At 40.8% G+C, this 14,387-nt stretch overlaps 1 protein-coding gene across 1 annotated transcript in view; it reads right to left on the bottom strand.

Annotated features, from left to right (window-relative positions):
• Positions 1–12,892, bottom strand: part of MAJIN (membrane anchored junction protein) — a 108,193-nt gene extending 95,301 nt beyond the window's left edge. The window contains exons 1-3 of the mRNA XM_048837222.1: positions 12,792–12,892; positions 6,473–6,518; positions 5,796–5,871 (exon numbers count right to left, since the gene is read on the bottom strand). Of these exons, the coding sequence (XP_048693179.1) occupies positions 5,796–5,871; positions 6,473–6,518; positions 12,792–12,892 (223 nt within the window). The remainder of the gene's footprint in view (positions 1–5,795; positions 5,872–6,472; positions 6,519–12,791) is intronic.
• Between the last annotated feature and the right edge of the window lie 1,495 nt (positions 12,893–14,387).

Here is a 14,387-nt window from a genome sequence, read left to right as displayed (position 1 = left end):
AGGAGGAGCAACAGTAAAGGATGGTAGGCAAGGACTGAAGCTGGAACAAATAGCCCTTTTTTAATTTCAGTACCCAACAATCCAAAGTAATTCCATTTCAGGCCCCTGGGGGAAAAAAGTGATAGCTGCCAAATGGTCTATGTGTGGTGGTGAAGGGGCAGGAGGAAGGAAACTAGTACAGAACCATAGAGATCTGTGCAAGGCTCTTAACTCTTACGTCAAACTTGCTGCCTGCATGAAGATAACCAAGCAAGAGACTGAATTTCTCCATTGAAAAGAAGGTCTTTTTCTGGGAGGCACAGACCATTTCTGCTGATAGTAAAATGATGAGAGCTTCACTTCACTTCACCTCCTCCTTTGATCCAGAGTATAAAGGTTAGACGAATCACTCTAGAATCACTAGGGGAGTGAAGAGCTCAGACTGTCTTGAAATTAAATAAACTGGGACCCTCAAACAGCAGATCCTCAGTAATGGCTTGCACGTATTTTGGTATATCTGACTACTGCAACAAAAACAGCTTGAAGTGATGTCTTAGTGATTAACTGACCTTCAGATAGAATGGACCTCAATTGCTTTCACAAATCTTATTGCATTGTAGTTAGTCACATTTCACAAGCAATGCTTGATAATTCATTGTGCAGACCTCTTTGCTGTTTTGATTTATCATGAATATTAGCAACTACTAGTGAATCAGGAGCAGGGAAAAGTTTTAAAGTATTCAAAACCCTTAGGTGGAACCTTGGTGGTCAGCTCTTTTAGAAGTGGCAGAAATAGAGGCTGCCATTTGAAGTAAATCTGCTGGTTCTAGGACTCCATTATTAAATGAGCATAGCCAATCTACTCAATGTTGTATGTAAGACATAAAATAATGTGATTTTTCTCTAACAACTTCCAAAAGAATGCTGGAAAGCCTTAAAGTCATCAGTAGTAGAAGGTACAGTGGAGTTAAAAGCCTTATATGGGGAAGAGGATGAAATCACCACAGGAACCTTAAGGTCTGCTTCTTCTCTTTCCTGGTCTTCCTCACTTTGACCCTCTTCACATATAGATCTTTTCACTCTGCAGGTTAAGGCACTAATAATGCCCTAGGAGACCTAAAAGGGGAAGGATATCTGTGATGTGATGGTCTCTGGATAACTGAAGTCTAGACAATTGAGTCAGAGGATTTCAAGGTGGTGAATAAGGGTAGGCTTGCAAACTGTGTGGATAAGGCATATGAGAAGAGTATGACCTATATTAGTTGTATGTCTGTCTTTTATGCAGGCTAGGTAAGTAAGTGTCTCTTAGCCTTCCTTTCAGATACCCATTCTGATATGAATATAGGTGACATGGAGCTGTACTTGGGAAATGTCTCCCTTCAAGGAATAGATGGGAAGGAAAAATAGGAATAATCTTAAACAGTGAAGCTACCTTATCAGGTATTAACAGATGCTGAGAAAACCAGAGTGCCCTTCTAAATGTCAAAGGGGAGCTGGGGACTCTAGTGGAGCTTGGTGGATGGAGACTTAATTTAGGTAGCTTGGGTTCTGATACTAGTACAGTAGATGCTCATTGGTAGCAACATATTGGGGGGGCCTTTTGCTATGTGGTTCCTAAGCCACATGGGGATCGTTGTTAATTCACAGTAGGGAAAGTGTTCCCAGGGGAAATGTTGCTCGTAAGAGGCAGTTGCTCTTACAAGGTGTTGCCGCAAACAAGCGTCTACTGTAGCGCTCAATTGAGAAATACTGCTAGTGCCAGGTTAAGTAAAGGAAAATCTGGCTCTGGGGTAATGGTAAGGTCCCAGGATGCTGTAAAGACAGATGGCATTGAGCAGGACATTACTGAATGTATCAGTGCCACAGGTAACAACATGAAAGGTACCAGTGCCGAGGAAGGTTCTTGTGCTGAAGAATGGTTGGTAACCAAAACTGGTGCTGGAGATGCTTGGTGTACAGTCTATGTCAAAGATTTACCAGTGCCAGAGGAACCCAACCTCAGTCAGTCAGATTTCAAAGGACAGAGTCCTAACAGTTTCTCATAGGGTGACTGTTCTATCTCATTTCCCTTGATATGAAGGATGGCACTGAGACACCACCTCAGAGATTACAGACTGATCCCTGGAGGCCTGAACAGAGTAATGACCCTAAAATGAAGAGATCGGAGGCCCGTTGCCAGGTACTGAGAGCAGAGTCCCAGCTCACCAGACCACTGGCAGAATAGGACTTATGAAAAGAGTGTCCCTTGTATGACTCACTGCTCTCCAAATCCATGGCACCCTTGATCAAATACTCGAAGAGGAACAACCTGTGATTGGTGTCCCTCTATTTCTGTGTTTGTTTGGAAAAGGATCTGCAAATGAAGCAGCGATATAAAATGTAACTATTACCAAGACAAAATAGGCATTTGGTGCTCCTCATTCGAACCCTGGGGACTATAGCTGATCCATGAGGCAGAGGCGCCTTGATACTAAGAAGGCTCTTGGTTCAACAAATGTATTTTTATTTTATTTTTTCCCAACAGCCTAAAATTGGATGGGTAGCATAATTGACAAAGATATTCAACCCTGCTATCAGATGCAGAAGTATGTGTGGCACAATATTTTGCATTGTTTCTTGGCTATTCTGTTGTATTTAGGTGAGAGATGTTTAGTTTTGAAAGATGCAGGTGAGAAAGTAGACAGTCCTTTAACTGTAATTTTTTGCATTTACCTGAAAGGCTTGCAAAGGATGACAGCATGTTGCAAGATCATGTGCAAGATATTAAGCTGGTACTGTAACGGTGACATATTTATCAAATCAAATTCAAAATGAATTTATTGGGTAAGATCACAAGAAAAGTACGGCAGACTATTTTTGACAAGATTACAAAAGCTACGTACTTCTGTCTGATTACATCCAGACATCTCCCAAATGAAACAAATGTCTCAGGTGTTAAGGTATGCTGAGGTCTTGAAAAGCAGAGAGAAGGTTGTTGAGAGCTTTATAGATTTCACTGATATCCATAGGGGCTGCTTCCATGGGTGCTCTGGAGCTCAAGCACCCATGGAAAAAAAAAGTGGTGCTCAGCACCCACCAGCCACAGCTGTTCAGCTATTTGGCAGCTGGCAGGAGGTGCTCAGGGGATGGAGGAGAGCAGAAAGTGCCAGGCGGGCAGGAGGGAGCTTTCAGGGGAAGGGCCTTTGGGGAGGGAGCAGAGCGGGAAGAGGCAAAGCAAGGGTGGGGTTTGGAGAAACGGGTGGAGCACCCACTGGGAAAAATAAAATCAACTCCTGTGATATCCACACCAAAACCAGGGAGGATATTATGGAGGTTATTTTAGAGAAGATGAAAAAAGACGGTTTGGACATGGCTCACTGCAGGGGACAAAGCTATGACAATTGGGATAACATGCCTGCATGATACAAAAGGTGTTCAAAATCAAATTGAACAGGTAAATCAGCACACATCTTTTGTCCCATGTGCTGCCCACACACTGAATCTTGTTGGAGAAGCTGCTGCAATGGTTGTTCCAAATTGTTCTACTTTTTGGAATTGTTCAAAGGTTGTATACCCTGTTTTCCACTTCTACTAATCATTAGGGTGTGTTGAAAAAGTAAATTTGTATTTACATTAAAATGCCTAGGCACAATAAGATGGTCTGCAAGGATAGAAATCAGGTTGAAGGTTTTTAACACTTTAGACAAGATAAAGGCTTCACACAATCATATGCCAGAATTTATGCTGAAAGCAGATAGCTTGCAAATGAACATTTCAGAGTTTGAATTTCTTGTTTTGGATGAGATATGGTAGCTATCTCATAAAAAAAATTAATGTTGTGAGCAAAAAATTGCAGAGTCCAGTTCTTGACAATCAAACAGCTTGCAGTTTACTTGGTCGCCTTTGAGATATTTTATCAGAATTAGTCTTCTGGGTTCATTGCCAGTAAGGAAGCTACTGCTTCACAGGCTGAAACATCAAGAATATCCACACAGTCCAAAGAAAAACCATCTCAGACAAGGGAAGTAATGCAAAGCAAACTTGCAAAAGACAAAAGGTCACCCAATCCTGAAAGTTTCTGAACACAAGGTTTTCAACCCCATCTCAAACACAATATTATCACAACTGGACAAGAGGATGTGTAAGAGTGAAAGATTTTCTTTTTTAATGGACAAGCAGCAAAGATCTAAAGAGGCATGCTTAAAACACAGCAAGCTGCTGCCCTAAGGATTTAAATTCTGAACGCAGAAAGCATGAGATTGAGCTCTTAGCTACATTCATGAAAGGCTTTTAAATGAAAGTTTCCCAAAAGAGGGAAACAGCACCGCATATTTTTTGCCATCTTCCTATAACCATGGCTGCTAATAAAAGGAGTTTCAGCAAGCTAAAATTAATCAAGACCTACCTAAGAACATTCATGGGATAGGAAAGGCCAGACTATCTGTCAACTGGTTTCTATAGAAAATTAGGAAGCAAGGCATGAGATTGTTTGTTTGTTTCAGAGAAGTCTAGGAAAGTCTCTTCGTAAGAGTAAATTCTCAAATAAAAATTCTGCAACAGAAGACAAACACAGGGACAGATCCACAGCTGATGTACGCTGCATAGCTCTCTTGACTTCAATATTGATTTATGCCAGCTGAGAATCTGGCCCATAAATTCCACATACCAATAATATAAATTAAACAAGGTCTCATACATGGGCTCACTGAATTTATTTTGACACCATGCAAAGGATACACGGAAATGTAGTAAAAGTATTCTGTAGCAAACAGATGTAAATTATCAAGATTTCCAATAATTATTCAAATGGCTTTCAAAAAGATTAAAAAAATTAGGGAGGGATATTAACAATGTATGCAAATTTCTATTAGTGTAGGAATTTTTTTTTTTTTTTTTTTTTGCGGCTGGAGGTACGTGGGGCTCAGATTTGAGTCTTCAAACCAGGCAGAGGCAGAACATCTGGCACACGACACTACCTGAGGACCGAAATGCTTTCGTTAAACTAAAGACATTGGGGTCAGCATAAGAGTGTTAGGGCATTAAATTCCACGCAATGATATGCAGGTCAGATTAGATGATCCCTTCTGGCCCTCAATGCTATGTAACTATGGAAGTTCCATCTCCCTGCCATGGGTGGTAAGAAGAAACTGAGGGCTGCTCTGTCTTTTATGCCCTCCAAAGAAAGGTACAAGGTAGCGCAAAGCACGGGTGAGGCCTCAACCAAAGCTGCTGGCCAAGAAAATTCAACCTCACGTGCATGAAGCAGAGGCACAACAGAAGCAGAATCCATATGGATAAATACTCGAACACTGCAATTTTAGGTGTTGCTAATATTTACTTTTGTGCACTCCAGTGTTTCTCAATCATTGGGGTTGTGACCTGACAGCCCCTCCCCCCAGTGAGATCAAAAAAGGTAATGGAACTTTTCATTATAATTCTAAAACAAGAAAATAAAATTTCCAGAATAACTTTAGGTGGCCAAAACCTTAAGTTTGTGAGGTCAAATGTATTAGTAAAAGTTGCATTATATGATCTTACTGTTACAAGGTATGTTTTTACTTTAAAAGGTAAAGAGTTATGAAAATTATTGATTTCAAAAAAGGGGCCACCACCCTAAAAAAGATTTAAAAGCACTGCGTGCATTCAAATAATAATTCCTCAACAGAAGACATAGGGACAGATCTTCAGCTAATGTAAACTGCATAGATCCATTGACTTCAATATTCATTTATGCCAGCTGAGGATCTGGCCCATAAATTCCACATAGCGATAATATAATCAATTTCCCACAGATTAGCTCACTGAATTTATTTATTATCACACCGAACAAAGGATACATGGAAATATAGTCAAGCGTTCTGTAGCAAATGGATGTAAATTATCAAGATTTCCAATGATTACTCGAATGGCTTCCTGAAAGATTAAAAAATTAGGGAGGAATATTAAATATTAACAGTATATGCAAATTTCTACTGTTGAAGTAATTTTAACTAGGGCTTCCAGCGTGGGAACATTTTTGTTTTAAGAGTCTGTTGGTCAATATCACTGGTCACAGGTTCCTGAAGATGCCCCAAAGCCCGTTAGACCTGCAGGATAAGCAGCTGATATACACAGAATAGAGCAACCAGTTCCTGAACAAAGGGTAAAACAACTGAGATTCCACCCCAAAAAAGGCCCAGAATCTGAGGTGGGTTCACTGAGAGACCAGAAAGGGAAGAGAGGTGCAGCTAGCTCCATGAACATGACAATTTCCATTTTTTAGATTTGGTATTTATTAGGTGTATTTCTATATTTAAGGTGGAACCTTAAAATTTTGCATTTACAGGCTCACATTTGTGGTTTGGATGAAAACTACAGTATCTTAAGTTTCTTAACTGGTGATATTTATTGTCAACCTCAATCTGCAGATCAAAAAAGTGTTTTTCTCTGGGAATATTTCATTTGACAGAATACTATTACCCTGTAATGAATAAAATATATGAGGAGCACCCAGTGTAAAATTTAGATAACCTACCTCTAGTTCCTTGGTAGTAGTTTCATTATTGTCTATATCATTACAGCTGTGAAACAAACAAAAAATATATTTAGCCTCACAAAAGACAAGATGGAGCTTCAAGCACTGTAATTATTTCCATATTGATAAAATGTCAGAGGAATCTGACTTCACATGGAAAATATGAAGCAAGAGACAAATGAATTCTTAAAGTGAAAGAACAGTTATTTCCTCACACTAACTCTGGTTCTTTAAGATGCATTGTTCTTGAGAATTTCACTCTTGGTGTGACTGCACCCAATGCGCACAAGGTTGGCTTTTTTTTTTGGCCACTAATGTCCACTGAGACAGCAACCCCTCCCCAACTGAGGGCATAAAATTCAGGGTGGGTCCAACCATTGCTCAATTCCTTTGCCAACACAGAATCTGAGAGGAGTAGGACTCCAAAGTAGCAGAGAAGGACGGGGGGGTGTCGTGGAACCCACATATTCAACATATATCAAAGAACCACAGTTACTGAAGGATAAATAATTGTTTGTTCTTCAAGTGAATGTCCGTCCACATGGATTCCACTCTTGGTGACTAACAGTTATCTGTTTGCTTGGAGGTAGGTGCTAGGAGTCCTACTTAAACAATGCCTGCAGGAGCGCCCTATCAAAGCAGGAACCCAATCTGGAAGCGTCTACCAAGGAATATTGTCTTGTAAAGGTGTGGACTGAAATACATGTAGCTACCCAGGAGATTTCAGACACAGGCATTTTTCAAACTGACAACAGAAGCTACTTGTGCTCTAGTGGAATGAGCTCTAATGTGGCTAACCAGATCTATTCTGACTGGCTTGTAGCATGTTCTTATACAGGTGGAGACCCTCTTTGACAACCTCTGAGATAATACTGCTTGACTCTTAGCTCCATCAGCAAAGGCCACAAACAATCTAGGTGTGTTCCTGAATGATTCTGTCCTGATAAAGTTGCCTGACAATGCCCTTACTACATCAAGTGTATGAAGTTTAGTTTCCCTTATTGTTGAGTGAGTTTTGGGGAGAAAACTGGGAGATTGATGGATTAGTTCATTTGAAATGTTAAAACAACTTTGGACGAAAATTTGGGATGTGTCCCGAGCGTAACCCTGTCTTTACAAAACGCTGTATGAAGGGCCATGAGGGCCTGCATCTGCCCTACCATTCTAGCTGATGTAGTGGCTACTAGAAAGGCATTTATTGATAGGTGGTGTAGAAAGATGGTTAGGGAACATGTTGCTAAGGTCTCAAAGGGAGATTGTTTGATGTAAAGGGAAATTACTAGTATTGAGATGCTTAAATAGAATACCTCTTCCAGTTTAGCTTCATAAGTCAATCTGGTTCAGGGTTTCTTGTTTTGGAGCAGAATATTCCAAACTTCAGCTGAACAGCTTCTTTTAGTTTGTCATCCAGCCAGTATCCAGTCTTTCAATTATAAGGAAGCTGGGTCCTAATGCAAGATCCAACTGTTGTTCTGGGAGACTGTCAGGAAGAACTAGTAGGGTGATGGAGGGCTGTGTTAAAGGTTTGTCAGATCTCAATACCAGAACTAGTTGGCCTATATTGTGGTTATCACAATAGTCTATCCTGCATCTTGTCTCTATTTTGTCAGAATCTTCGGCATCATGGAGATCAGTGGAAAGGCATACACCAACCCTGATATCCAAGGAATGAAAAAAGCATTTATCAGGAAGCCTGGGCTTACACTCTCTCCAGAACAGAATGTTGACACTTCTTGTTCTGGTCTGTGGCACAAGTCTATTTCTGGGCATCCTCACTCGCAAAAGATGTTCTCTAGGTTTGATTGTTTGACAGAACACTCCTGGTTGTCTAAGCCTGGTGAGTTGATCAGCTTAGGTATTTATAAGGCAGAGAAGATGCAGAGCCAATGATGTGATTTCCTTTGGAATGTGCCTGTCATAAATATAAAGGGAAGGGTAAACACCTCTAAATCCCTCCTGGTCAGAGGAAAAACCCTTTCACCTGTTAAAGGGTTAAGAAGCTAGGATAACCTCGCTGGCACCTGACCAAAATGACCAATGAGACGACAAGATACTTTCAAAAGCTGGGGGGAGGGCGAAACAAAGGCTCTCTTGGTCTGTGTGTGGCTTTTGCCGGGACCAGAGCAGGAATGCAGCTCAGAACTCCTGTAAAGGACTAATAAGCAATCTAGTTAGATATGCATTAGATTCTGTTTTGTTTAAATGGCTGATAAAATAAGTGGTGCTGAATGGAATGTATATTCCTGTTTTTGTGTCTTTTTGTAACTTAAGGTTTTGCCTAGAGGGATTCTCTATGTTTTGAATCTGATTACCCTGTAAGGTATTTACCATCCTGATTTTACAGAGGTGATTCTTTTACTTTAATTAAAATTCTTCTTTTAAGAACCCGATTGCTTTTTCCTCGTTCTTAGTATCCAAGGGTTTGGGTCTGTGTTCACCTATGCAAATTGGTGAGGATTTTTGTCAAGTCTTCCCCAGGAAAGGGGGTGTTGGGTTTGGGAAGATTTTGGTGGGGAAAAACGTTTGCAAGCGGGCTCTTTCCCTGTTATATATTTGCTAGACGCTTGGTGGTGGCAGCAATAAAGTCCGGGGCAAAAGGTAAAATAGTTTGTACCTTGTAGAAGTTTTAACCTAAGCTGGTAAAAATAAGCTTAGGGGGGTTTTCATGCAGGTCCCCACATCTGTAGCCTAGAGTTCAGAGTGGGGAAGGAACCTTGACAGTGCCAATTCAATAGTCACATGGCTTCCTGAGAGAGTGGAGATGACCTTGCTAGCTGTGGTGTTGTCTGTCAGCACATGTGTTGCGGATTGCTGGAGAAGAGGCAGGAATCCTTTGCACGTCAGGCAGATGGCTCTGAACACTAGGACGTTTGCAAGCCTCTTCAGAGAGCCATAGTACTGAATTTGAAGGTAATCTAGATAAGACCTCCAGTCAGGGATGGGGGATCTGTTACCAGAACATTGGTAGGAAGAGGTGCGTACTTCAGGAGAGTCTTTCCATTACTTTAATGAGGACAGAACTTTTTGTGGGACCATGACCAATATGTCCATGTGCTGCTTGCTGAGTAGATACACTGATTTCAGCCACCCTTCCATAGAGCACAGGAGAAAAAAGCCAAACAGCATCACCTAGGTGCATGAGACCATAGGTCCCAAAAGCCTGAATCATATTCTCACTAATGTTCTTGGGTGATCATGAAGTTGTTTGATAACTCAAATGAAAATGATCTTGAATGCTTATGGATCAATCACTTAACAGATAAAGTACAAGATAGGATATTAGTTAGTATCTTCTACAAACCACCAAATCACACTAGGGAATAGGTTAACTACCTCATTATTCACCTATATGTAGTTTGTAAGGGGGGGGGGGGAAGCAGTGTGATAGTGAGGGAACTTCAGTTGGAGGTCTTGTGTTTCCAGTACTAAAAACATACTTGGACTTTCTAAACATTATAGATAACAATTTCCTAATTCAAAACATGTTGCAGCCAACACAAGTGAATTCTTTATTAGACCTTGTCCTAACAGACAAAGAGGAACTAATCGGAGAACTAAAAATTAATAGTAGCTTAGGTACAAGTGATCATGATTTGATCAAATTTACCATGGGCAAGCAGAATAAAATCCAAACCAGTAATACATATACTTGCTGCTTTAATAAGACCAATTTCACAAAGCTGAAAACAATTACAAGCCATATCAGGTTGGAGGAAGAATTTAATCTTAAAAATTTGAATGGTAATTGCAAATCATTTAAGAACACCTTACTAGATGCCCAAAAAGCCATATCATCACAACTGAGGAAGAATGCCCTGCTGGCTAAAAAAAAACAACCTGGTTTAGAATGGAAGTGAAAGCAGATATAAATAAATTATTTAGAAGGGAAGTGAAAAAAAGAGGGAAGTTGATGGTAATGAATATAAATCAGAAATCAGGAATTATAGAAAATTGATAAGGGAAGCCAAGGAACACAAGGCCAAATATATGACCAGCAGAATTAAGGCACCTGGTGCTGAGGGGTCAGTACCAAGAGAAGCATGATCCGCAGATATAGTGACACCACTTGTGTTTTTAGTGGTTTGCATCAGGACACCAGAAGAGGCCTTTTCAGTCTTCTGGCCCTTGGAAGGTTGAACCTGAGACAAGTTAGAAGTCGGATGATTCTTGTGTCTCAGCTTTCTAGGTTCCAGAGACCATAATCTATTCCTTCACTCATCCTTAGAATGGTGCTTCTTTCTACCCTTGTCAGAAGACAGATGCTTGAATAATGGTAGATGAACTTTAACTAGAGTGCCCCAGGAGCTCAGGAGGGGGTCTTGGCTCATCAGGCACTAACAGAAAGAGACTGACCAAGCTTGCATTGATCTCTCAAGGAGGAAAACCTTCAGGTGGGCTTCTTTAACTCTCAGTGCTCTCAGAAACAAACAGCTCATAGCTCATGGACATGTCCCTCTCCAAGGTAGAGTAGGCACTGGCGGTGCCACTTAATAGGCATCAAAGCATCACATAAGGGACTGGTCTTGAATCCTGGAGATGTAGTTTCTGCCATGCTGCTAGATTGCATGCTGGAGGATAGGGGTCTAGTCTTACTGAAATGTAAACGATGCAAATTCCTATATTTATATAGTTAATTGGCTAAACAAAATAAATAAACTGATTAACAATAATCCTAAATAACCCCAGCACCAACCATAGTGAAAAGGCAGGCATCTCACGGTCATGGGTGGTAAGGAGGAACTGAGCAATGCTTGGGCCTGCTCTCCCCTTTATGTCTTGGGGGAGGGTCAAAAGACGTACATGGCACAGTTGCAACTGAAACAGACACTGCTGGCCAACAGAATCTGATTTTGCATGCATGGGGCACATGCCCATGTGCATAATCACTTGAACAGAAAAACTTTATAAATAAAATACATTTTTAAAATCCCAATTCAGAAAGGGCCAGATCCAAAGACCTTTGACTGAAATGGAAAGACGTATTAACCTGAGTGTACTTTGGATCAGGCCCTAAAAGGAAAGATACTGATTTCTCCTCCTTGCTGCTTAGGTGACAGCAGTGGAAGCACTGAGAGTATAAGAGCCAGTCTCATTGTTCTCAGTTCCAGTGCCTGGCACTACAACATCTGTCAGTTGAGAGGAGCAATTACAGAAAGAGTCTTTCTCGGCCCCTGCAGCCCCAGAATGAGGCATGCTGTTGCTCTATGGGGATGGCACTGAACTGATTTAGTCAGCACATAATGCTATGAGGAGATGGAGCACATGTAGTGCAAATGGAATCTCCTGTGGAATAGGGCTGTCAATATAGCAAGCAAACCTTTAAGCATGTAACAATAGATTTTCAAAGGCTTGTAACTTAATCATAGAATATCAGGGTTGAAGGGACCTCAGGAGGTCATCTAGTCCAACCCCCTGCTCAAAGCAGGACCAATCCCCAATTAAATCATCCCAGCCAGGGCTTTGTCAAGCTTGACCTTAAACTTCTAAGGAAGAAAAGGAGTACTTGTGGCACCTTAGAGACTAACCAATTTATTTGAGCATGAGCTTTCGTGAGCTACAGCTCATTTCATCGGATGCATACCGTGGAAACTGCAGCAGACTTTATATACACACAGAGGATATGAAACAATACCTCCTCCCACCCCACTGTCCTGCTGGTAATAGCTTATCTAAAGTGATCATCAAGTTGGGCCATTTCCAGCACAAATCCAGGTTTTCTCACCCTCCACCCCCCCACACACAAATTCACTCTCCTGCTGGTAATAGCCCATCCAAAGTGACAACTCTCTACACAATGTGCATGATAATCAAGTTGGGCCATTTCCTGCACAAATCCAGGTTCTCTCACCCCCTCACCCCCCTCCAAAAAACACACACACAAACTCACTATCCTGCTGGTAATAGCTCATTATTTCATTTCATTTCATCATTTCATCATTCCTTATAATGAAAAGTGTTAGGCAATCTTTATTACAGGAATAGGTACGAGCTCCACCAATAATAACAACAGGGCAGTGTGCTCAACTCTTCTGGAAAAGAGAGCAGGAGGACCATTTCATAGTCTCAGGTGACTCCCTCTGGCCAATGCTCAGTCTGGTGTTAATGAACTTTGAAGATGAAATATCCAGTCCTACATGACCAAAAATAGAACTGTTGCAGTTTGCAACCTTCAGAAATGGGGCTAGTGCTTAGTAAATGAAGAATCTTCCAAAATCCTCATTTTGAGATAGCAGTACAATACATTCATACTGTGGCTTCATGCTGTTGTGGGCTGAAAGTATGGGTTTGGTTCATACCTAGGAGTAAGAAACTTGCTTACCTGAGGAAGTTGCCATATCTGATTTTAAGTTTATATACACTTCGGCCTGCATGAAGAAACCTTGTTTCAGGTACTGGATATGTAAAAGGTTTTAAAAACATCTTTTTCAGAATACCAACCTAGGTAAGCAAGAGAAATCAGATGGTAAGATTAAATCCATCCCAATCAATGTCTGTATCTTTCAAAATAGAAGAGAAGAATACACACAACTTTTATTCTAGAGCAAGTTTACAGTGTCAGACCTGTACCCCGGATCTCTCTTAAACCTAACCCAATAATTCTGCACATTTTGCTACTAACTGAGGATTTAATTGCTGAGAGTAGTAAAAGTCATAGTAAAGGGGACATTTGCTGTATGTGTAAGATGAAAACAATTTAGAGCTACCACAACTGACTGTTGAAAGAAAAAAAAACTTCCTCTTAGAGTTTAGTCTTGTTTTTCTATCATTACTGACCGCACACACAAAATGAACTACTGTATTTAAAAATACTAAATTTAGGTAGCCACATTACAGTACTTTCATAGCTATTCAAAAAACTCGGAGGCTTTTTGCCCCACCATAAATCTGTAGCCAACTTCTACTGCTTAGTTATTATTAAGTGGAACTGACATGCTGGATTTAATTCCCTTCACGCAGTTTTAAAACCTGGGATAACTTGGATCTGACAGTCAGAGGCACTGAGCAACCACAAATCCAAATGAAATCAATGGGAGTTGAAGATGCTCGTCACCTCTAAAATATTAGGTCCAATGCATCTCAAGTTGGGAACCCATAAACTGAGGCACATAATGTCTGAGTGTCTAATGACTATTTCTGAAAAGGTTGTCCTTAACATTAAGGTTTCATATGCCATCTTGAGCACTACCAATTTTCAAAGAACAATTCTGAAAATATAAAAAGTTTCTAAAGGAACCACAGGTGACTCACTCAGTATACTTATTCCAAATGGTAGCTTCAGTCACTCTGCCTGTAGATAGGAATCTGGGGGTTTTGCACTGAGATATTTTGCAAGATCTGCCTGCAAATCCCTAATTTTTAATCTGTGGGATCCTAATTCTGCACTGATTACCCACTCCCTCTCTTCAACACTGCACCTACTATCCATCTATGCAGCCCATTGTGAGTATCTGAAGTGGGCTCCCCTCCTCCCACAAATGAAAAGAAGTTTCATTTGCTTTGCCCACTAACACTTACTGTCAGTTTCTCAGCCTCCATATGGTCTGTGCTCCATATGAGCTTCACAAATATTACAGCCTCTGCAACATAGCCCCACCAAGATAAGGTCTCCCCACAAAATTAAGGTGTCAGGCTGTCCTGCAGTGGCTTAAGAGCATGGGTACCAACCTCAGGGCAGACTGTTAGGAAACAGCACAAAACCCAAATTGGTTGAGAGTTCTATACTTAGATTTCACCAACCAATTATCAACTATAAACTCCTCAGGCACTAAAACAGCCTTAACATGGAGTCACAGATAGTCCCCTTGGATACTCCAATCTGTCTTGCCACTCAGGTAGGCTTACCTTTGTGATAGATGGTCCCATACTCTAAAGAACACAGCAACATTCAGATTACTCTCAGTCCCAAAGGTCCACT

Source organism: Caretta caretta, chromosome 2 (genome assembly GCF_965140235.1).
Source record: "Caretta caretta isolate rCarCar2 chromosome 2, rCarCar1.hap1, whole genome shotgun sequence".
Taxonomy (NCBI): Eukaryota; Metazoa; Chordata; order Testudines; family Cheloniidae; genus Caretta; species Caretta caretta.
This window is presented reverse-complemented; position numbering and strand designations above follow the sequence as displayed.